The sequence below is a fragment of the Sus scrofa genome, chromosome 13 (genome assembly GCF_054392235.1).
Source record: "Sus scrofa isolate SSC_HxYL_T2T_F1_AM1 chromosome 13, Sscrofa_HxYL_maternal_Yorkshire_Landrace_v2.0, whole genome shotgun sequence".
Classification (NCBI taxonomy): Eukaryota; Metazoa; Chordata; class Mammalia; order Artiodactyla; family Suidae; genus Sus; species Sus scrofa.
In genome coordinates, this window is record NC_139395.1 from 86,126,818 (window position 1) to 86,149,061 (window position 22,244).

General features: G+C 58.4%; 1 protein-coding gene across 33 annotated transcripts in view; it reads left to right on the forward strand.

Annotated features, from left to right (window-relative positions):
• The window catches only part of IQSEC1 (IQ motif and Sec7 domain ArfGEF 1), a 334,379-nt gene that overhangs the window by 307,514 nt on the left and 4,621 nt on the right, over positions 1-22,244 (forward strand). For 19 of the 33 annotated variants that reach the window (XM_084989556.1, XM_084989558.1, XM_021069392.2 and 16 more), the window contains 10 exons: positions 2,993-3,154; positions 4,995-5,117; positions 6,380-6,546; positions 10,579-10,718; positions 11,171-11,200; positions 12,082-12,207; positions 13,665-13,764; positions 15,798-15,959; positions 16,755-16,931; positions 22,194-22,243. In XM_084989556.1, the coding sequence (XP_084845682.1) occupies positions 2,993-3,154; positions 4,995-5,117; positions 6,380-6,546; positions 10,579-10,718; positions 11,171-11,200; positions 12,082-12,207; positions 13,665-13,764; positions 15,798-15,959; positions 16,755-16,931; positions 22,194-22,243 (1,237 nt within the window). The remainder of the gene's footprint in view (positions 1-2,992; positions 3,155-4,994; positions 5,118-6,379; positions 6,547-10,578; positions 10,719-11,170; positions 11,201-12,081; positions 12,208-13,664; positions 13,765-15,797; positions 15,960-16,754; positions 16,932-22,193; position 22,244) is intronic. The other 14 variants (XM_084989557.1, XM_084989559.1, XM_084989574.1 and 11 more) reach the window with 1 other exon arrangement.

The window sequence follows — 22,244 nt, forward strand, 5'->3', positions numbered from 1 at the left end:
ACGCCTCCTGCATCACTGTGGCTTCCCCTTGGTCTCACTCTGCCTGGTGCTAACCCTTTTCTTAGAGCTATAGAACCAACAGTGTTTTGTGAGGGCTCAGAGGCACCAACTCATTTACTCTTCACAATAGCTCTGCTGTGTGCACTGTCCCTGTCCCCACTACACAGATGGCACAGAGAGGTTAAGTGACTTGCCTTACTTAGGTCACCCAGCCAGAGAGTAGAGCTGGCTTTGAGCCATGCCTGCAAGTGTCCCTCTGTCCTAGAGTTTATCTCCCTCCCTATTGTGCTCCAGGTAGGATGTGCATGTTCAAGGCAGGGACTTCGGACCACAGATGTGCCAGCACTGCCCTGGCCCAGAGGAGGCACGCAGTGAACTTCTGGAGGGAATAAAGAAGTGGATGAAGGAGTTCCCGTTGTGGTGCAATGGGAACGAATCCAACTAGGAACCGTGAGGTTGTGGATTTGATCCCTGGCTTCCCTCAGTGGGTTAAGGATCTGGTGTTGCCGTGAGCTGTGGTATAGATCACAGACATAGCTCAGATCCCGAGTGGCCGTGGCTGTGGCATAGGCAGGTAGCTGCAGCTGCGATTTGGTCCCTAGCCTGGGATCTTCCATTTGCTGCAGGTGCGGCCCTAAAAAAAAAAAAAAAAAAAAAAAAGTGGATGAAGGGCAAGGAGCTGGAACTTGTCGTGTAGGCTTGGGTGGCCCTGAAGGTTCTAGAGCAGAGTCCTGGAGACACAGGCCAAGGCAGCCCTTCCCCGAGTCCCGTTGGCCCCATCCTGGGCACAGCACGCTGTTTCTTCCGCCAGGCGTTCACTGTGCACACTGGGCTCCTGCTGGCCCCTGAGGCTGCAGTCATCCGGGCCCCAGTCAGTACCTCTTCCAAGTTCAAGCCCAAGCCCATGAAGGGAAGGGGGAGACCGGGGGCCGAGCCCCACCACCTCCTGGCCTGGAGGCAACCCAGTGACCCAGTTTGCTCAGTGGGGATGGGCTTTGCCACAACCAAGTGAGTTTCCCCACCTTGCCATGTCCCCTCCTCATCGAGGCTCTCTCTCGGGACCAGATGGGCTGCGGCTCCTTTCCATGGGGCCCCCGGGTGCCGTGGGGTTCTCACAGCCCCACAGGCCCTGCCTCACAGCCTCAGCCTGAGGAGAGGCAGGTGGGTGGCAGCATGCCATTGTGTGTGACACATCCACAGGACATGTGGGCTCTTCCAGTCCTCTCAGGGCCCTTGGATCCAGGGCCCCACCCAGCAGAGCACACCTGGGCAGGTAGGGCCTCACTGCACTGCTGAGAGCAGATGGGGCCAACACAGTCCTATGGCAAGGGACCCACATCCACGGTGTCCAGGACAGTGGCTGATTGTGGTCAGGGAGGTCACTCTTTGCCCGTGGCCCCAGCACAGCCTGCCCTTCCCGCTGGGCTGCGGGCTCCTAGAGGGGCCCTGGTCATCCCTAATGCTGCCTGACATCCATGTGAACACAGGAGAGGGCAGCTGACCAGAGCAGGAAGCAGCCACCCCAGGGCGGCAAGAGGAGGCTGGGCTGCAGGGCCCAGATAGTCCTGCATGGATGGGTGACGAGGGCACCAGAGTTGGAGAGGCCCCGTGGCCCTCCAGTCCAGAAGGGTGTGCACATCTTCTCCCAGTTTCTAAGCGCTGGCAACTAACTGGAATTCTTTTTATTAACAGTTGTGGGTCAAAGAAAGCATGTCTTTGGGCTACCGTGGTGGTGGGGGGAGGGCACAGGTGTGGGCCGGGGTGCTGTGGAGGCTGCCGTGGAGCTAGTGATGAGGAGGTTCTTGGTTGGAGACCCGAGAGCCGTGGCAGGACCAGTAACGTGGGAGAGCAGAGCCACTTGATCACCACTTCCATCCCAGAACCCAAGCCTCCAGCAGTCACTCATTCACTCCCTTCTGAGCTCCCAAGTGTAAGGTGAGGGTGTATGGCCACCTGGGCTGAAAATAGCAGGGTCAGAGTTCTTGGTGGTTCAGCAGGTTAAGGATCCAACATTATCACTGCTGTGCCTCAGGTCACTGCCATGGGCAGGTTCAGTCCCTGGCCTGGGAACTTCCGTGTGCTGTGGGCTCAGCTGAAAGAAAAGAAAACAGCAGGGTCTCCTTGCAGCCAGCGAGAAGTTGGCCTACCCATGGAAATATGGCATCTGTGGGACCCACCATCAGTGGGAGCAGCATGGCTGGTGGATGCTGCCCTCCTCTTCATGCCCAGGGCACAGCAGAACATTGACCCAACTCTGCCATCTAGGGCAATGGGCAGGATGCTGGGTGTACCCAGGGCTCCACCAGGGCTCCACCGCCCCTCAGGCCCATCCAAGGCTCTGGGCTTGTCAGCGGAGGACACCACCTCCAAGGGTCACATGTGTGGAGCAGCCGGTCATGCCTCCCCATAAGGTCAGCTGAGCGGGCACCATGGTGCAGGACCACAAGGAGGAAGGGACTGCTGGCCCTGGCGCAAGTGGATGCTCAGCCCTGTGGGGCCAGCCCTGCCTCACCCTCCTGGCTGTGCCTCCATCTCCTCTGCTGTGGATCAAGGTCAATCCTAAACTGTCACGGTGCTCAACACATGCATCTCTCCAGGTGGCCTACTGCATTAACTCAGCACACAGGTCCCACAACAAGGGCAGTCACAGCCCCAGTGAGGTCACACTGTCCAACTCTTAAGCGGCACATGCAAGGAGCGTGCCAACCCCAAAGGGTAGTGTGGGAACCAAGGGAGTCGGATGAGTAGGGTCTTCAGACACGTGCTTAGCAGTGTCAGAGATGGTTCTCGGGTGGCCAGTGTGTGCTGCCCGAGGGGGGGCCATGCCAGTACCTGCTCCCGGCTGGGCCAGCCTGGTGCAGGGCCCAGGCAGTCCCAGTTCCCCCATTCTTTGGGCTCAGGGTGGGACAGGACAGGGTGCTACAGAGGGGGAGAGGAGCAAAGGCTGGGGCGGGGCTGGGCGCCTGGCTGAGTCTGTCTCTTGTCCTCCCAGGAAGCCCGAGAAGGGCATCCAGTACCTCATCGAGCGCGGCTTCGTGCCCGACACACCGGTGGGAGTGGCCCACTTCCTGCTGCAGCGCAAGGGCCTGAGTCGCCAGATGATCGGGGAGTTCCTGGGCAACCGGCAGAAGCAGTTCAACCGCGACGTGCTCGAGTGAGTCAGGCTGGAGAGGCGCAGACACACACCACCAGGCTCTCCCACCGCTGGGACCCACAGCGGTCCTCCTGTCCTCTGGCTCCCAGACACATGCATACCCCCACTGCCACATGAACAGGCTAGCACCCTGGCACCTCGAGCCTGTCCATTGGGGCTGGCCCTTCCCCTGGCCTGGTGCCTCTGTGCTCACCTCCTGCAGGGACAGCAGGAGGGGTGCCAGCCTGAGCTTTGCCCCCTCCTCTTCCCTGTCTTGGTGGGAGATGGGGGTGATGGTCTGGCCAAGCTGGCGGCTATAGACCCTGAGAACACTGCAGAAAAGCAGGTTTCCAGCTCCCTGGGAACTGCTGGCGGTCGTGAGCAGTCCTGCCTGCAAGTTTCCCACATCCCCCATAGTCCCCAAGACTTCTGCATAGAAAAGCATCATGTTTAGACCTGTGTTCACTAGGCAGGTTCTCCATGCAGGCTATCTTGCCCCCACCCCCGGTATGGGTGTCGGGGCATCAAAACCCCTTCTGCAGATGAGGAACCAAGTCAGCATCAGGCTGGCTTGAAACCGGTGTCCTGCTCCCCTTTGCCTGCCCTGGGGGCACAGCTCCAGGTCTGCTGTAATTGTACGTCTGACCCAGGCAGCTACATGTGGGATGCATGACCCGGGTAGTAGCCAGGAGCAGAATTAGCGCTGGATAAAGACTGACCCTCAGTAACCACAGCGATGTCTCCTATTTGCTCAGCCCCCAGTGGGCAGGCAGCCTGGCCACTCGCACCTGTCTCCTCTGGGCTTCCCCTGGAGGAGGTGGGCGGGGTTGCAGCATCTATTTCACAGCTGAGCAGACCCAGGCTCGAGGTGTAGGGGGGGTCTGGATGTGCGCCTCACCCCCCCACATGCACGTACATCTGCACACACAAGCATTCAGTCACATGCAAACACAGAGGCAGCGAGCCCGCTGGGGCTTTGGCGGTGCCTGGCATGGGTGGCATCTGTGCTATCTGGGCTGCTCTCCCTCACCCCCACCTCTGATGGGGTCACACTGTTTCTATGGTTAGCGCCCCCCCCGCCCTCCCAAAACCAGGGAGGAACCATCCAAGGAAAGCAGATAGCTCTGCTTGGGTGAATAGGGCCCAAGACTGTCCAGTCCAGCCCCCTCCCCTACAGCCACCCCTGCTCCCCTACGCCCCCTCCAAGTTGCTCCTGGCCTGTAGGAAATCCGGGCATTGTTCTCCTCAGATCAGAAAATAGCAGCAGCCTCAGGAAGTAGCGGGACCCCCCCCCCCAACAGGCATCCTATTCGGATACTGGTCAGCAGATCGTCCTGTGGGGTCCCCACCCCCACCTTTCTCCTAAGGGCTTTGGCTCAGAGCATCACTCCAGTGGAAGGGAGCCCTGGGAGGGGGGTTAGGCCCCCACAGCCGAGGCCTCTGCAGCCCCAGCGGGGTGGTTACAGCTTCGTTACAAACAGGTGCCCTGGGTGCCAGAGCCTCCTGCAAGGGTCCCTGGTGCAGGCCCACCCTCCCTGTTCATGGGTCCCCATCAGAGGCAGGACCAGGCTGTGCTGGGGGTAGTACCATGGTGAGACTTGCTTGCTACCTGCGACCTTCCCATCTCTACCCTCCTTGTGGGGTCAACAGATGAGGACCCACTGAGAGCCCATCAAAGATGCCCAGGAAACCCTTGATGTGAGGGATTGCCTGGGACACAGAGGCTGCAGGGCCCAGGCCTCCACAGCTCCTGCCCTTGCTCTCGGGCCTCCCTGCGCTGACCCCTTGTGCTCCATCCCCTGCTGTGGCGGCTGGGAAGGAGGGCCAGGGGCACAGACCAAGCCTTTGTATCTCGTTGCAGCTGCGTGGTAGACGAGATGGATTTCTCTGCCATGGAGCTGGACGAAGCCCTCCGCAAGTTCCAGGCACACATCCGGGTCCAGGGGGAGGCTCAGAAGGTGGAGCGGTTGATTGAGGCCTTCAGGTGAGAGCTGGGCAGGTGAGGTGGGCATCAGGCAGGAAAAGGGCCCTGGGTGCCAGGAGCTGTGTGGTCAGTGCTGGAACCAGGGCCTGGAGGGTCTTTATGCACCTCCACATCCTCATTGGTTCATGAGTCCATCTGTCTTTGTGTTCACAGGGACACACGCTCCCTCAGTGATACAGAGGGCTTGGTTATGACATCGACACGCTTACTAGCGGTGTGACCTTGCTCTGGTTACTTAACCTCTCTGTGCCTCACTTCCTCTCCTGTAGAGAGGGATGATGAAGGCACCTACCCTGGAGGGGGTAGAAGGGTTAAACTACCCAGGACGTGTGGGCACACTTACCCAGTGCCTGGCACCCCAGAGAGCCTGCAGTGGGCTGTCCCTGCACTGTCTTTTCCCAGGATGCTGTGCACACTGCTGTGGAGGGCCTCTGTGCCCCATGCTGAATGTGGAAGACCCAGTCCCCTGGGCTCAGCAAGGGTGATGGGGCCAAGAGAAGCAAGGTCACAGAGGGGGAAACCCTGGGCCCTGGAGGGGAGCATTCCATCCAGGAGGGCTTCCTTGAGGGGGCAGCACTTAAAAGGGAAGACGGAATCGAAGCCCACATTGAGTTCAGATGACTGCTGCCCACAGGATGTGGGCCTCCATCATGATGCCCCATCCGGTTCCTCTTCTCCATCCCTGCCCCACCCACTCACCCATCTACAAGGTCACCAGTGGAGAGGTGGTGCAGGGGGCGTGTTGGAGGCAGTGAGGACAGTGAGCAGGTGACTCCTCGAGGCAATGTGTTAGCGAGGCAGTTTGTCCAGTTGTTGCAGCAGAGACGCCACAGCTGCCTTGGCTAAAATCCACCCTCTGAAGTGGTGTGAAGGAGGCCTGGCCTCTTGTCACCTCGAGGTCTCCGGGGACAGGTCTACTACCCACCGTCACTCCCCTGTTCCAGGCAGGCAGAGTGTGGAGGGCACAGGGCCTGCCTCCAGGCACAGCCTTGAAGGGGCCCACCCCCTACTGGCCAGAACTCAGCTCTGACTGAGACTTAGGTGTGTGGTTCTCACACCCTGAGCAGCCCTGTGCCAGCTGAAATGGGCAGGGGAGTGGGGGCAGGTGGCAGGACAGAACGTAAGAAGGAGCAGTGGACAGTCAGGGCCAGCTCTTGGGACAAACGTCCTCCCCATTTACCAGTTCAGAGGCAGTGGCCAGCTTCGGCGTGAGTCCTGGCTGGCTGCGCCTCTGCCCTGGCTGAAGCAGTCCCTCCCTGCAGCCAGCGCTACTGCATCTGCAACCCCGGGGTGGTGCGGCAGTTCCGGAACCCGGACACCATCTTCATCCTGGCCTTCGCCATCATCCTGCTCAACACGGACATGTACAGCCCCAACGTCAAGCCCGAGCGCAAGATGAAGCTGGAGGACTTCGTCAAGAACCTGCGAGGTGAGGTCCTGGGCGGGATGTCCTGCGGTCCTCAAGATGCCCTCTGAGCACACCCTGCAGGGGGCACATGGTACCGCAGTGCCCGGTTGCCCCTGGCAGGGACCAAGGTGAGCGGAGGGCCTCAAAGGAGCAGACGCTACATAGCAGGAGTTGTAATGGGCTGGTGCCGTCGTGAGGGTCCTGTGCCAGGGCCCCAGCTGGACTCAGTGGTTGGAGGCCTGGTTGCAGGGGCAGAGGAGGAGCCAGACTGCAGGTCAGGTGCTGGGTGTCCAGGGCCTCCGAGCAGGGGTGGGGCCAGGACTGCCCTCCCCATGGCTGCCCCCTTCACAGCATCTGCCTGCTGTCCCCACCTTGGTCCTCCTCTTGAAAGGGACTCATCTTTTTGTTTCTGTTTGTTTGCTTAAATGTCTATATTTTGAAAAGGAGTCTTATGTCGTCACTGTAAAGTGGAAACCAGCAGCATTTGCCACATCTGGGCATTACTGACAAAAACAAATGCCATGAAAGGCAGCACCGCTGTGATGCCAGCCGAGCTATTTCTGGCTGGGCTGTGGGGCCAAGGCCACCCTTCCCTCCTTGGCAGGTGCCCCCTGGGGCAGGTACTGAGGGGGTGGGCGGCAAGAGGGGGCCTCCTCCTGATGTGGCCAGGCAGGAGAGGGATGGGCAAGGTCTCTGGAAGGAGAGGCACTGCCCTCTCAGGGGGAAGCACCAGCTCTGAGGAGCCAAGGTCCCTTTAGAAGTGGCAGCATGAGTTTATAAGAGGGAAGAAAGCTGGTCTGAGTCAAGAAAGCTGGTGAACTTTTTGAGTCATTTAAGTTTTTTACTTTGTCTTTTATTTCTGTAAGCCCCGCTGCTCTCTTCCCCCTCCCTGTCAAGGGTCCTTGCTGGGGTGCCCCCTGCTGGTGGGCACCACCCTAACAGGCGCTCACGCGGGGTTGGCTCGGGCACCCTCCACATGGGCCCCAAGAGAGGTCAGGTCTTAGCTGTAGTTCCTGGGAAACTGGGGATCAGGAACCTCGTTAGTGACAAATCAGACCACCAGGCAAGGGACTGATGGCACACGGGGACTGCGCCCCTCCCTCCTCTCCATCAATCCAAGCCCCTCTCTTCATGGGCCAGGCATCTCCTGGTCTCCACATGGCCCCAGGCCCCTGATGCAGGCAGCTGTGCTGGGCTAGCTGGGTTCACATGCTGTTGGTGACCTGGGGAGCTTTAGGGACTCTGATTTTCTTCTCTGGCTTTACCACCCACGTAAGTGGGGCCTCTCCTGTGTGAGAAGTAAGGGGGAGAGAGAAATGAGCCCAGAGGACAGAGGCTCCAGGAAGGCAGGGCTGCAGGTCAGATCCTGACATGAGCCACCCTCATGTCAGAAGCTTCATGGTTCGTGTGCAGCCTTGCACCCGCAGTCCCAGGAGACTCTATTTCTGGTCCCCAGGGCAGGAAAGAGAGTAAGCTGTCGGTTCTGGCTCTCAAGGCTGGGCTGTTCCCACCAATCTCCTCTTTTTCTCAAGCCAGGAACTCAAGGGTTTTCGCCCCTGTCTTTCTTGAACTTCAGAAGGGGCAACCAAGGTTCAAAGAGGAAAGGGACTGGCCCGCGGTTACACAGCAAGTGAGTGTCAGGGAGGCAGGACCCTGGTCTTCCAAAGTCAGGTTGGCGCTCTGCGCTCTGCACACATCCACCTGTCCTTTTTAGAGAAAAAGTCCCTACCTCACAGACACTGGATACACGTTTTCTCTGGAATTGCTCAGTTTGCCCAGTGAGTCCAGCAGCAGGGGGGCCTCTGGGAGTTCAGGGATAGGTGGCGGGAGGGCAGGGGGGGCACTCCCCAGTGAGGAAGCAAGAGAAGCAGTCTTTTGCTTTATCGATACTTACTTTTAAATGTTTTAAACTTATATCCTGAATATTGTCTTCACATAATTCAAGAACCTGATAGTGACCCAACAGTCACCCTCCTTGGTATTTACCCAAATGAGCTGAAAACTCCCATCCACACAGAGACCTGCACATGGGCGTTTACAGCAGCTTTACTCATAGTTGCAAAACTTGGAAGCATCTGAAACGTCCTTCAGCAGATGGATAAACTGGTCCATCCAGGCAATGGAGTGTAAGCGCTGAAAAGAAATGAGCCACCAAGCCGTGAAAAGACACAGAGGAAAGTGAAATGAGCGTTGCTAGGTGAAAGTATCCCCTCTGAAAAGCCTGTGTGCCTGACTCCAACTGTAGGACATCCTGTGGGAGGCGGAGCTTAGAGACAGTGAAAAGACCCGTGGTTGCCATGGGTGAGGGAAGGGATGGAACGGAGCTCAGGAGTTTAGGCAGTGAGTGTGATGTCATAATGATGGACAGGTGTCATTAGACTTTTTCCTGACCCGTAGGACAGACCCCACTGAGAGCGAACCCCAGTGTGAACTGTGGACCCTGGCGATAGCACCCTGTCCATGGAGGATCATCATTCATAGGGAATGCACCTCTCTGATGGAGGATGCTGATGAGGGGGAAGCCAGGGGTGTATGGGAACTCTCTGCTTTCCGTTTCATTTGCTATGAACTTAAAACTGCTCTTAAAAAATACTCAAAACAGGAGTTCCTGTCATGGCTCAGTGGTTAACGAATCTGACTAGGAACCATAAGGCTGCAGGTTCGATCCCTGGCCTTGTTCAGTGGGTTAAGGATCCAGCTTTGCCGTGAGCTGTGGTGTAGGTCGCAGACACGGCTCGGATCCCGTGTTGCTGTGGCTCTGGTGTAGGCCGGTGGCTACAGCTCCAATTGGACCCCTAGCCTGGGAACCTCCATGTGCCGTGGGAGCGGTCCAAGAAATGGCAAAAAGAAAACAAAAACAAAAAAAAACCCACTCAAAACAAAACGCAGAAAGCAAAGAAGGTGCGCAGCAGGGCCCCTCCCATCCCTGCTGTCTCCCCACCCTCACCCCTGTGGGTCATCAGCTTTGAGGCCCCGCTGTGCAGCCCAGAGCTCCTGGCTGGAGTGCTACTAAAATGCATGACTGGTTTTGTCCTGTTCTACTTGGCACCTCGCTTTTCCTTGCAGTAAGCCTAAGGCAGGGGTCCACACCGCTCCACTGTGACATTTCTTTTTGCTCTGCAGGGCACAGTGATCCCTGTCATGGGGGTCCCACATGAGGATGGGTCAGCCACTCCCCTATTAGTGGGCAAGGGGGTTACTTCCCATTTCCTGTCACCTGGAAACAACACTGAGCGAATGTCACTCCCTGAGGGACAAAGCCCCCAGATGCAGTCAGGGGACCAGATGCTATGTGAATTTGTGACTGGCCGGCAATGCCCAGTGGCCCAGCAGAGGGCTCAGTCTGCCCCCGACTCCCCCACTCCCGCCTCCCCCAGTCTGGGCTCTGAGTGCAGAGTGCACATCTCTCCCATGCACAGGGCTGGGTGTTTCTGGCAGCACTTTCCAGGCTGCGTAGCAGAGAGGGCACAGCTCATGATCAGAGTGGCCCAGGTTCAAGTCCCAATGAACTGGGACAGCAGCCATTCATAGGCACTGAACTCCCCCTTGGGGTCACCCCACGAGCTGTCCTCATTCCCCATGGAGTTGCCATACTCTTAGTGGCCTGTGTCACAGAGGTGAGGACTCCTGGCTCAGGGAGATCAAGTCTCAGGCTAATGGGGGGGGGGATTGAATTGAGGACATGAACCTGGCCTCTTGGAGCCTAAGAACTCACAAAACCCTGTCTACACAGCCTTCTTGCACCCCAGCCCCTTCCCAGGCCATTGTTTGCCCATCCGTGGAATGGAGACCCCCACAGGGGCTGTAGTCGGGATCTAGAAGCCCTCTGAGCACAGCTGGAAGGTGGCCCCAGGCCTGTCCAGTCTCACCTGGGGGCTGTGCTGGCCTGGTCCCCAGTGCACATTCTGGAAAAATGTGTAATGGGCTGAACACGTCCAGCAGCTGTGGGTCTGGAGACCTTTGGTTCAGCTGGGGACGGGCAGGGGGGCGGCAGTCTGGATTTGGTTTGGAACCCGGCACATTGGGGTGAGCCCAGCCACTGTCACCTACCAGGCGTGGACGATGGTGAGGACATTCCCCGGGAGATGCTGATCGGGATCTATGAGCGGATCCGGAAGCGGGAGCTGAAGACCAACGAGGACCACGTGTCGCAGGTGCAGAAGGTGGAGAAGCTTATCGTGGGGAAGAAGCCGGTAGGTGCTGCCCCATCCTCAGGGCGGTTGAGGGGCTAGCATGGGAGGCCCGGGCATCTGCCCCCTGACCTCATGACCCTCAGGGGATGGTACTCCATCCCCATTGATGGGGAGGCCCAGGGAGCTCGTCCCCCACCCCATGACCCCAGGGTGCCCACTGGCTCCTTTTGGAATCTTGTCCCTTCCAGGCAGGGTTGGTGAATTATCTCAGGTTTGGGGCTCTTTAAGTGGCTCCTAATATTGGGGAGTAACAACCATTTCCTCCAGGTCACATTGGAAGAGAACCTGGGGCTCTTAATAAACCTATGGGCAGTGGCTCCCTGTGACCCAGGCTTCCCCTTACAACCTGCCAGGGTGCTCAGGGTGGATGTCACCCAGAGTCTGCATCAGGACCCAGGTGTACCTTTGGAACATTAACATCTTTTTTGTTTGTTTACTGTTTCCCCACGTAGATTGGATCCCTGCACCACGGGCTGGGCTGTGTGAGTACCCTCTGCTGTCACCTTCCACTGTCCCCCACCCTGGGGGGCCAGCGAATATCCTTCATTTGATCGGCTGCAGCTCCCATCTCCCAGGCCCACAGTCCTGGCTGCCTAAGTTAATTTCCAGAGCAATAAGAAATTTGGTTTTCACAATTTTCCCTGCCTGGGATCTCTGGCGACCCCAGGATGCAGCCACGTGGGGATGACTGTACCCAAAGCAGGTGGTCTCTTCCCCTCTTACCTGGGCCTGGTTGAACTCAGAGACCCGAGTGTGATCCCCATGTCCCAAGAAGCTCAGTCTGGAAAGATGTCCCTGGGGTGGTTTGAGGCCCCCTCCTCACCCAGCCCACGCTCTGCCTCCCTGGTCCTTCTGCACTGCCAGGACCTTGGGGGAGGTGTTCCCACTGCCCGTCATATGGCCAGCTCTTCAGGTGTCTGCCTTACCTTTCTCTGGGCAGCCAGGTTCCCTGCAGAGGGACCAAGATCCCCGACGCCCCCGTGACCTTCCCTCATCCACCACCCCTCTAGCCCCATGTCCCTCCTTAACACTCTTGCTGCAGATGACATTGACCCCTGAGCGCTAGGCTGGGCCTGCATCCCCTCCCCCCCCCACCTGCGGGTCACTGAGCTTGGGCATCTGACCCCCAAGTGGTGCACAAATGTGGACCCTGTGTGCCTACAGAGGGCGGAGGCCCTGACCAGGCTCTCCTAGGCATCGTGAGGGCCAAGGTCCTTTAGGAGGGAGGGCTGGGTGTGGGGAGACCTGGGTTCTGTGTATAAAGCCCAGTTCCTCATCTGAAGGCAGTCTCCGGGGAGCAGGGAGACGAGGTGAGGAGCCTGGGCATCAGGGCTCATAGCTGATGGCCACCCCTCCCACACAGGTGCTCTCGCTGCCACACCGGCGCCTGGTCTGCTACTGCCGGCTCTTCGAGGTCCCAGACCCAAACAAGCCTCAGAAGCTCGGGCTGCACCAGCGAGAAATCTTCCTGTTCAATGATCTCCTGGTGGTACGTGGTCCCGGGTGTGGGGTAGAGAGGTGCTCAGGCGGACTTGGCTATGTGTGCATGTGGGAAGTTCTCTCAGGCAGAAGCTGCCCCAAACTGCTGCTCTGAGAAGGGCTTCGTTGGCTTGTGTCGGAACCCAAGGGGCCCCAGAGGCTTGGACAGTGTGGCTCTGCCTCAGATAGCTTCCACCCAAAGAGGGGAGGTGGGCCTGGGCAGCTCCAGGCTTCCTCCCCCTTGGCCTCTGGTCAATCTCTTCCCGAGACCCTGAGCACAGGTCTCATTGCTCCCTGACCCGACCCTGAGCCAGTCACTGGGCCAGCTGGCTGTGATGCTGTCTCGCTGGTTGGTCTGGGTCTCAGCCCCAGCACAGGGGACTGAATGTGACAGATTCTTCCCCCAAAGGGAAGTTGAGAAACTCTTGCCCCAAAACAGGTAGCATGGACATGAGTCCATGGGGATAAAGGTGTTCCTGCAGGGAGCAGGGCGGCCTGCCCTTTGGAGCTCTTGCCTTCCGCGTACTGTGGGCTTTCCTGACTGAAGCGCCTGTCCCCTGTCTCTACCTGATTGAGGACCAGTTGCTTTTGTCAGGTTCCTGAAGTTGGAGTCCAGACATATGTGTTCAAGTCCTTTAAGAATCCCTGATCTTGGACTTCCTGTTGTGGCTCAGTAGGTTGAGAACCCAGCATAATGCCCATGAGGACACAGGTTCAATCCCTGGCCTTGCTCAGTGGGTTAAGGATCCGGCATTGCCACAAGCCATGGTGTAGGTCACAAGTGTGGTTCGGATCTGTGTTGCTGTGGCTGTGGTATAGGCCGGCAGCTATAGCTCTGATTTGAGTCCTAGCCTGGGAACTTCCTTACGTCTCAGGTATGGCCCTCAAAAGAAAAAAAAAAAAAAAAGAAAAAAAAAAAAGAGTCTCTGACCTTGGAGTTACCATTGTGGCTCAGCAAGTTAAGAACCCAACATAGTGTCCATGAGGATACAGGTTCAGTCTCTGGCCCCACTCCATGGATTAAGGATCCAGCATTGCTGTGAGCTGCAGTGTAGGTTGCAAATGCTGGCATTGCTGTGACTGTGGTGTAGACCAGCAGCTGCAGCCTGGTTTGACCCCCTAGCCTGATAAGTACCATATGCCACAGGTATGGCCTGAAAAAGAAGGGGAAAAAAAGTCCCTGATCTTGAGCAAGTTACTCAGACCTCTAGCCTCAGGGTCCTCCTCTCAAATTCATCCCATCGAGGTTTCACTGTGCCCTCAAGGCTGTGCATGGAGAGGACAGTTGTGACTGTCCCTCCCTGTATCAGCTCTTCCCTGGCCCCAGGTCCTCCTGAACCATGAACTGCAGGAGGGTTGTCACCCGGCCAACACAGATAGTGCCGGGTCACTTAGAATCCTGAGAGCTCAGGGCTGCTCCCAGGCAGCCCAGGTCTGTGGCTCAAGCCTCTGTCTGGCTGCCCCCAGGTCACCAAGATCTTCCAGAAGAAGAAGAACTCGGTGACGTACAGCTTCCGACAGTCCTTCTCCCTGTATGGCATGCAGGTCCTGCTCTTCGAGAACCAGTGTAAGTGTGTCCCTGGGCCTGTCACATGTGGCCTGCTCCGCAGCGCAGGAGGTGGCCTCTCACGGTTCCTCCAGCACATAGAGAAGAAGCACTGCTCTCCCTTCCTTGTCCTTCCTCCTGGTTCCTACCAGAGGTGGTAGGCAGGCATTGACCAGGGAGAGTTGAGTGTCATATGTGGGGCTGTCTGGGTTTTCTTACAGATGATGAGATGTTTTAATTGAGGGTAGTGTGAATTTATCTAATTAAAGTATTGATAGGAAAGCACCAAGTAAATGGCAAAGGCGATATGCAAATATGGAGCAACCAGCAGGTCACGGTCATGCCTGAGGGACTGTAGAGGTCAAGAGCAGAGCCCTGGGTCCCCCACTCTGGCCTTGGCAGCCATGCAGCCCAGCTCCTTGACCTCTCAGGGCCCCATCCCCTTGGTCCACAAGGAGGTGGTAGCGGTGCCTTGCTCAGGATGCCGTGAGCCCGTGCACATAAGGGCTAGGACAGCCCTTGGTCCGGAGGTGTTCAGGGAGGCCTTTGGTATGCTTGGGCCACGGGCTGGGGCCCCTGGAAGGGGCTGGTTCCCCCAACGACACCCGGCAACAGCTCCCTTTGATTTTGCCCCTTCTCACCCCACACCCTTTCCTCTTCCCCTCCCTCTCCCAACCCCCTCCCCATTGGAGGTCCTTGAGCTACAGGCTGAGCCACTCCTCCTGGAGGGAGTGGGGGGTCCTGCTGCCCCATAGGTTCTGGAGGGGCCTGAGGCCATCAGGTCCACATCCCGCCCCATCCGCCTTCCTTCTGCAGGTTGAAAAGTGCCAGGGACCCGAGGCTGGGCCACACAGCCTACCCTTTCTCTTCTCTGCATTAAATGGGACTGGCACCCACATCCCCTCCTTTATCGGTGCCCATGAGGAGCCCAGGATACAGAACCCACCATCACCCCCACCCCACCCTGTCCACCCACCCTGACCCACAAGGCCTGCCTTGCCTTGGTTTCCGTAGGTGGCACCAGTGCCACTTGCACTGTGCCAGCCAGCAGGCCCTCCTGGAAGGGGTGGTGTTGGCAGTGATCCCCCAGCAGCAGCCTGACCAGGCCCAATCCTCAGGCAGAGGCTACGCCAGGATCCATTTCACACTCCCAGGGCTTGGCCCTCGGCACCAGATGCCTGTGCTGGCAAGAGCCATCTCTGACCTTGCCATGGTACGTGCCTCAAACTGACAGTCCATGGGTCCCAGCTTAGTCATATTATATTGGGTTTGAAGTTTGTTTGTTTGTTTTCATTTGTTGAGTCAATATTTAACTCTTCACATAAGAGTTAGATATTCTTGGCTTCTCTCATGAGGTGAGGTTTGGGATCGCCGGTCTGCACTTCGGCATGGCAGACAGTGTGGGCTGCACGCCCTCCCCCATCTCCCTGGCCGCCGCCGAATTTAGGAAACCTGCTCAGGCCTCAAGGCGCTGGCATTCCCAGCCCCTACGCAAGTCTGAGCCATGGTAGGTGGGGTTATGGGTCAGGAACCTTCCCACACTCTATGGTGATGTTTGATTCCCACTGGGGAGAGGCTTCCATACCATGAGGCCCCAGAGACCCCAAGAGCTCAGAAGAGGTGCCAGACAGATCTGAGCAGATGAGTCTGGGTGTCAGCGCCCACAGTGTTCCCTGGGGCTGCGGGTCTGGAGGCGGTCGTGAGAGAACGGAATAGTCCTCGATGACTGATAAGACTGTCCCCCAGCGGGAACACCGCCTCCATCTCGGCTCCTAGCCAGTCTCAAGCATCAGGCAGAGCAACCAAGGACCCAGAAGTAGAGGGTCCAGGTGCCATAGCTTTCCTGAGGGGCAGAATTGGGGGCCCTGGCTTTGCCTCCAATCAGCCATATCTGCCCCCAACTTACACATGGAGCAACATGGACCCAGGTGAGAGCTGCAGGTTGTCCAGTGGCCCCCCTGACCTGCACCGTGGCCCCCTTCCTTTCTGGAGAGAGATGTCCACTGGGAGCCTGGTGGCAGAGCCCCTGCTCAGGCCCATCGTCTCCCTTGCAGATTACCCCAACGGCATCCGGCTCACGTCTGCCGTCCCAGGAGCAGACATCAAAGTGCTAATAAACTTCAATGCTCCCAATCCTCAAGACCGGAAGAAATTCACTGACGACCTGCGGGAGTCCATTGCAGAGGTGCAAGAGATGGAGAAGCACAGGATAGAGAGTGAGTCACAGTGCAGGGGGCAGGGGTGGGATGGGGTTGGGGGCAGTGCCCACATCCTTTGGGGCCTGCTGGATTCGGTGTTGCCCCCCCTTACTCCCTGACCGGGGATCAAGACAGAGGCCAGTGGTGCAGTGAGTCTCTGAGCCCAGAGATGAGATGCCCCCAGCCTCTTCTGGCCTCTCCACGGCCATGTGACCGGGCAGCCCACCCACCCAGGCCACAGCAGGGAGGAGGGCTGGGCAGAGACCTTGGGGTGAGACCCAGGCCCATCCTTCCTGGGAACTACATTGCATGCCCCAGTTCCCTGGACACCCTGTGGTGCAAGAGTCCCCAAGTTGGGGAGCTGACCCCTTTGCACTGCTGCATGGTTGGTGTTTGTCTTCCTCGCCCGACCACTACCAGGGTCAGGGCCGGAGCCATCCAAGCTGATTCTGCCCCTACTTCTCCAGCTCTCAGCCTCATTCCTGGAGGCATGAGTGTCCCCACCTCCAGCCTCCATCCACAGCCAGACTGGGTCAGCCCTACAGACCTCAGGCACTCTAGTCTCTCCAGCCTCCTTTCTGGGGTCTCCTTCCAGCTCCCTTGGTCTAAGGTGTCTGTCACGTCTGCTCTTTCCCTGGTGACTCAGCCCAGTGGAGCCCCGTGGTCCCCTGCACTGCCCTCCCCACGCAGTCCTCCACGGGCTGTGCCGCCCTCGCCAAGGCCCTCTTCACGCTGCTCTCTGCAGGCTGCCCTCCCTAGGCTGCCCTCCATGGCCTGTGCCACCCTCACCAGGGCCCCTGTCCTCTGTTGCAGCGGAGCTGGAGAAGCAGAAGGGCGTTGTGCGGCCCAGCATATCCCAGTGCTCCAGCCTCAAAAAGGAGCCGGGCAGCGGGACGCTGAGCCGGGCCTGCCTGGACGACAGCTATGCCAGCGGTGAGGGCCTCAAGCGCAGCGCGCTCAGCAGCTCCCTGCGGGACCTCTCAGAAGCGGGTAAGAGCTGGGCCCGGCACTGCCTGCCTACCCAGTGCTCACAGGATTCGGCCTGCTGCCCACCGGGAGGGGCTTGGGCAGAGGCCCCTTGGGTGACCATCCCCAAACCACATCAGCATCTGACCACGCAGAGAGGGCACCCCCAAAGGCAAAAGGAAACAGACCCAATGATCAAGGCAGGACAGCCGGGAAGGCCCCCTACTCCCCCTTGCTCATTTATTTACATATTAACCTTTTTATTCATTTTCTGAAAACTGCTCTCACATGGAGCGAGTCAGGCCCCATTGATGAATGTGTCCCGTGCTGCCCCATCCCTGTGTTTTATGCTGATGAATGAAATGGAGTGAAGCCCTTGAAGCTTGTCTAAGGCCCCCCTATCCCACTGTCCATGCTCTTGCTCCCCCCGCAGAGGAACCCCTTCCTAGGAGTCCAGGGTCGGCAGCCACACTGGGCTTGGGGACGTCAGGGGACAGCCTTGGTGGAAATGTGATTTTCGTCGCTGTTTCTTTGTTTCTGTGTGTGTTTAATTTGCTGCCAGCCTCTTACCCCGCAAGCCAACAGCACCCCACAAGTCACCCATGTCTCCTGAGTGGGGGTGCACAGCACGTCAGGGATGGGGAGCTTCTGCTGGCAGCACGGCCAGACCTCGGCAGGGTTGGGGTAGCGCTGCTCCAGTCTGCTTTGCCTGCTGGCATTGTCAGAGGAGCTGTGGGGTGAAGGGTGCACCCCAGCAGCCCCTCATCACCCCCGGATGTGACTAGCCAGGCAGCTTCCCCCTGGAGGAGCCTCGGGGGCCTTGGTGGAGTGGAGGCATGGCAGTGGGCACATTGCAGTGCTCCCCCACCCCCCAACCCAGGCCCTGGATGTCCCCATCCCAGGAGGCTGACATCGCTGTGCTTTGCTGGGGAGACCCTCTCAGGCTGAGAGCAGCCTCCTCATCTCCAAGGGGCCAGTGGCCCCTCCCCTCCTAGGTGCTTGCCCTACCCCGCCACAGGCATTGCCGCAGACCAGCACTGGGTCCCACAGAGTCCACTCACTACTCTGTTCCACTTCTGCCCCCACCTCCCACCCCAGCAGCGCTGTCTCACTCAGCCTATTCATTCCCAGAAGATTTTTTTCCTTTTTTTTTTTTTTTTTTTTTTTTTGAGTTGAACTTTTTCCTTTGCTTCTGTCGTGTCTTTTTTTTTTTTTTTTTTTTTCTTCCCATGGTGAGAATCCAAACCGCATCGCCAGCATGAGCGTCCACCAGGGCTTCTCAACCCCGGCTCTGCTGATATCTTGTACCCGATAATTCCTGGCTGCGGGGGCCGCTCTGAGCAGGATGCTCAGCCTTGTCCCTGGCCTCTACCATAGACGCCAGCAGTACCCCCATCATGACAATCAGTCATGTCCCCCCAAATTGCTGGTGCCTCTGTGGGTGCAGAATCACCCCCTGGTTGGCAGAATCACCCGTGGTTGAGAACCACTGGTTTTCTCCATGGCTCATTACCCAGCTAAACATAACTGGACCGCTCAGGACCTCTGCAGGCTGAGGCCTGGGGCCCGTGTTTGAGTTTGTGCAGTGGGCCAGGCTCTGGCCTCACTAGGCCCTGTCCGGCCCCTTCAGGCGGCAGTGGGTCTCAGCACAGCCAGCCACAGCCACACCAGCACCCATGGTCAGAATCTCAACCGTCCACTCTCTGCTTAGAGGCCAGAGGGAGCCACATGGCCAGGGGCACGGCCATAAGAGGGTGGAGCCCCAAGGTTAGGCTGATTTCCGTTTATTGTCTCCATTGCCATTTTTATTCGGGGGTTGACTCCAGGGAGCAAGCCCTCTTGGGGTCCCAAGTCACAGTGAAGAGGATTCCCAGGAAAGAGCCCCTGCACTCAAGGGTAGGAGGCAAGAGAAGGTGAGCGTTTGAGTCCTGGCAACCGCCAAGGCCCCACTCTGGAGCAGGCCCCCAAGGCCTCGGAGGAAGATGCCAGTGCTGGCACTGGGCACTTTGGACTTCGTCAGGGTGGCGCTCTCCAGAGGCAGCATCTCTCCCACCTGCCACATCCTGGCCCTGATGAGCTTGTCAACAAGAGGCAGCCTCTCCCCTCGGGAAAGTAGCGCCCAGACCTGCTCCTGAAGGAGAAAATATCATCCAGGAACTGACACAGCGGGAAGTAGCTGCAGCCCAGCACGAGCCTGGAGCGCTGTCTACAGTCATGGTTGGAAAGCCCTGGAGGAACCAATAGCAGACTTTGCTCCACGCAGAAAGCACACAGTCTTCCTTCAGCTGAGCCCCTGATCATTTCAGTGGCACCAGAACTCCCCCAGCCTAAGATCTAGGACCTACAAGGACAGATGTGACTGGGCCTCAGCCCCTGCCCAAGATCAGTTAAATCACTGCGGCCACTGCACAGGCCCCCCGAAGTTTCCCAGCCCCTCCCCAGCCAAGCTGCCCAACACCAGTCCCCATGTGGAGGGGCCGTCTCCCAGGATCCACCTCATCGCCATCACCCAGGACAGAGCCAGACACCCGCTGCATCCTGTGCCTGTCTGTGGAGAGCTGGGCAGTGTCCAAAGCAGCACCTGCCACCCCACAATGGATGCTGCATCTGTAACAGCTGGTGGCCAGGGGCACCCCAGCAGAGCCCAACCAAGCGCCATGCAGACACTGAGTCCAGGGCCGCGTGATGAGACCTGCTCCCTCCGCTTGCCACTCTGGCTGTTAGGCCCTGGCCCAGCTGTACCTGTGGGCCTGGAGTTCCCAGCTGCAGGTGGGATGAGTACTCCCCGCAAGGAGAGCCGATATGTACAGATGCTGGGCGTGGGGCCCAGCCCAGTGTGCAACCTGTGTCCCTGAGCAGTACACCTGCCCAGCCCTCATCATCACTCAGGGTCACGACCTTTGGGCAACCCTGCCTGCCTCCTGTCCCAGTGCTGAGAATCCAGGAGGGCTGTGAAGAGCCACCTGGGAGCCCCTGTCCTATGCATGGCTGGTAGGGCCTGTGCTGGCTGAGGCTGGACTCCCTGAGGCTTTTGCAGGATCCAGAGACAGGGTGGGCACCTGGAAACGGCTCAGGTGAGGGCGGCTGGTACATGAGCCACTGTTCTGGCACTTCTACCTCCTTCAGTAGATGGTGTGCGTGTGTGCCCATGCCCGCACGTGGGTCTGTAGTGGCCAGGCGTCTCCAGGTGTACCTGGGACTGGAGAGTGGACAGCGCCTGTAGGGACACCCTATACCTCATGCTGACCTGAACCTGGAAAGATGGATTCTTAGAAACTCAGAATCACTCAGGGACATTCGAGTTAAAGCTCACCTGAGCCTTTGCCCGTATTGGGCAGGAGGGAGGCAGGGCTCCTTAACTCCAGTTTGTCAGCCTCTGGAGCCCCCACCCCCAGCTCGGGCCTGGCCCTGTCCTGTTGGGAGAAGGAGGCCAGCTGGAGGGCATTGCTGGCCAGACAGGATGGGCTGTCTTTCCTCTGGTCCTTGTCCCTGGTCCTCAAAGGAGTCCTCCCAGCTTTAGAGGGGCTAGCGGGCTGGTTTAGAACCCCAAAGGCAGCAGGGGTCTGAGCACAGCCACCCTGGCGAAGCAGGGGCCATGACTCTTTCCCAGATGTGGAAATTGAGGCAGAGTTCACGGAGTGCCCAGTGGCGTCACCCCTTCAGCTGCAGAGCCTCCTTGAGACTAGACACAAATTCTGCTCTGTGTCCCTGGGCCACTTTGTTGGGACAGAAGGTAGGAAGGCCAGATCAGCTCCTCTTGTGACAGATGAGGAAGAAAGATGAGGAAAGGAAAGGTCGTCTTCTGCTGGGCACAAGGGCCCATGCCCACGGGGTTCTCCATGGTCCTCAGCAACCTCATCCGCAGTGCAACCCAGTCCTGAGTGGGCTTGGAGGCCATCTCACACGGGCCAGGGTCCATCCTGGATTTTGGAGCAACCTCCCAGCAGAGCTCAGGTTGGGGGTCAGCAGGCGAGGAAGAATGCGCCAGGTCCCCACCCCTGGGGCCTGCTGTTGAGTGCCCAGACCCAAGGCCCTGTCCCAGGCAACCTTGGGTGCTGCCATGAGGCCCAAAGCATCCATAGACATACCCTCTCCACCCAGTGTAGGCCACAGGGTGGCACAATGCACCCCTTCCATCTCCCAGGCTCTGGGGCCTGGCTTGGATCCAGATGAGAAGGTGGTATGACGTGGACAAGATTTCCAGCCTCGGGTGGACAACCAGATCCGGCATGGGCCTGTGAGAATTGAGCCAATCGGGACATTGCATCACCTCCTGGGCATGGATGGAGGGACACCTGTCCTGCATTCCTGGGCTTGGCCAAGGCTGCACAGGTGGAAGCTGGAAGAACATCACACAGGCCCCCTCCCTGCCCCCAGAGAGCTGGCTAGAGCCCAGACCCCTGGGCTTGGGCACTATCATTCCCAACAGCCTCGCTGTCTTGCAAAAATCCACAGAGAAGTCCTCCAAGGGCCTGCAGAGGCTGGGGTGGGCCCTGGGCATCCAGAACCAAGAGCATGACTCCGCCACCTTGGACACAGCCAACACATATTGAGCATCCACCATGTGCCACATGCTGGCAACAGGGGCATCGGCAATGAGAGCTCAAGACTGGGGAACGTGCAGGGCATTCCACGTGCCCACAGAGGGGACATAGGACTCCAGGCCCTGGGCTGGGAGGAAATCCCAGCAGTCTCTGCCCCTGCTCCAGCCCCTGGCCAGACACTGCACAAACCAAACACTGGGCCTTAGAGGTGTGGGCACCTCTGCTCTAGCACAAAAGAGGGCGGGGAGCTTGGCCTCCCAGCCGCCAGCCCCCCTGCAGAAGGGAGGGAGGTGTGTGTGCGTGTATGTACCTACATACATCTGTGAAATCCACCGAGTGTCAGGGCTGCAGGGCCACGCGGTGTCTCCTCAGCTGTGGGAGGAGCTGCCCTCACTGACCGTCCTGCAGCTGAGGCCCCCCTGGAGCATGGGGTCAGCCAGGTCTATGCCCACCCCCAAGCTGCCCAGAGGCTCCTCCCCACAGACTCCTGGTCCAGGAGAGGGGGCTAAAGTTGGGCTGATTGAAAGAGCCTTTTTTTTTTTTTTTTTCCGGCTTTTTTTTTTTTCTTTTTTTTTTTTTTTTTTTTTTTTTTTGGCTTTTTAAGAACCCCTTGTCTTTCTTTCTAACTCGTCACTGCCCTGCCACCGGCTTCCCCGGGCTGCGGCCATGACCGTGCCTGAGCCAGGTGGCAGCGCCCGGCCTCGTGTCGCGTCTAACCTGTGGTATTGCATGTTCTGGGCAGGGAAGCGAGGGCGTCGCAGCAGTGCGGGATCGCTAGAGAGCAATGTGGAAG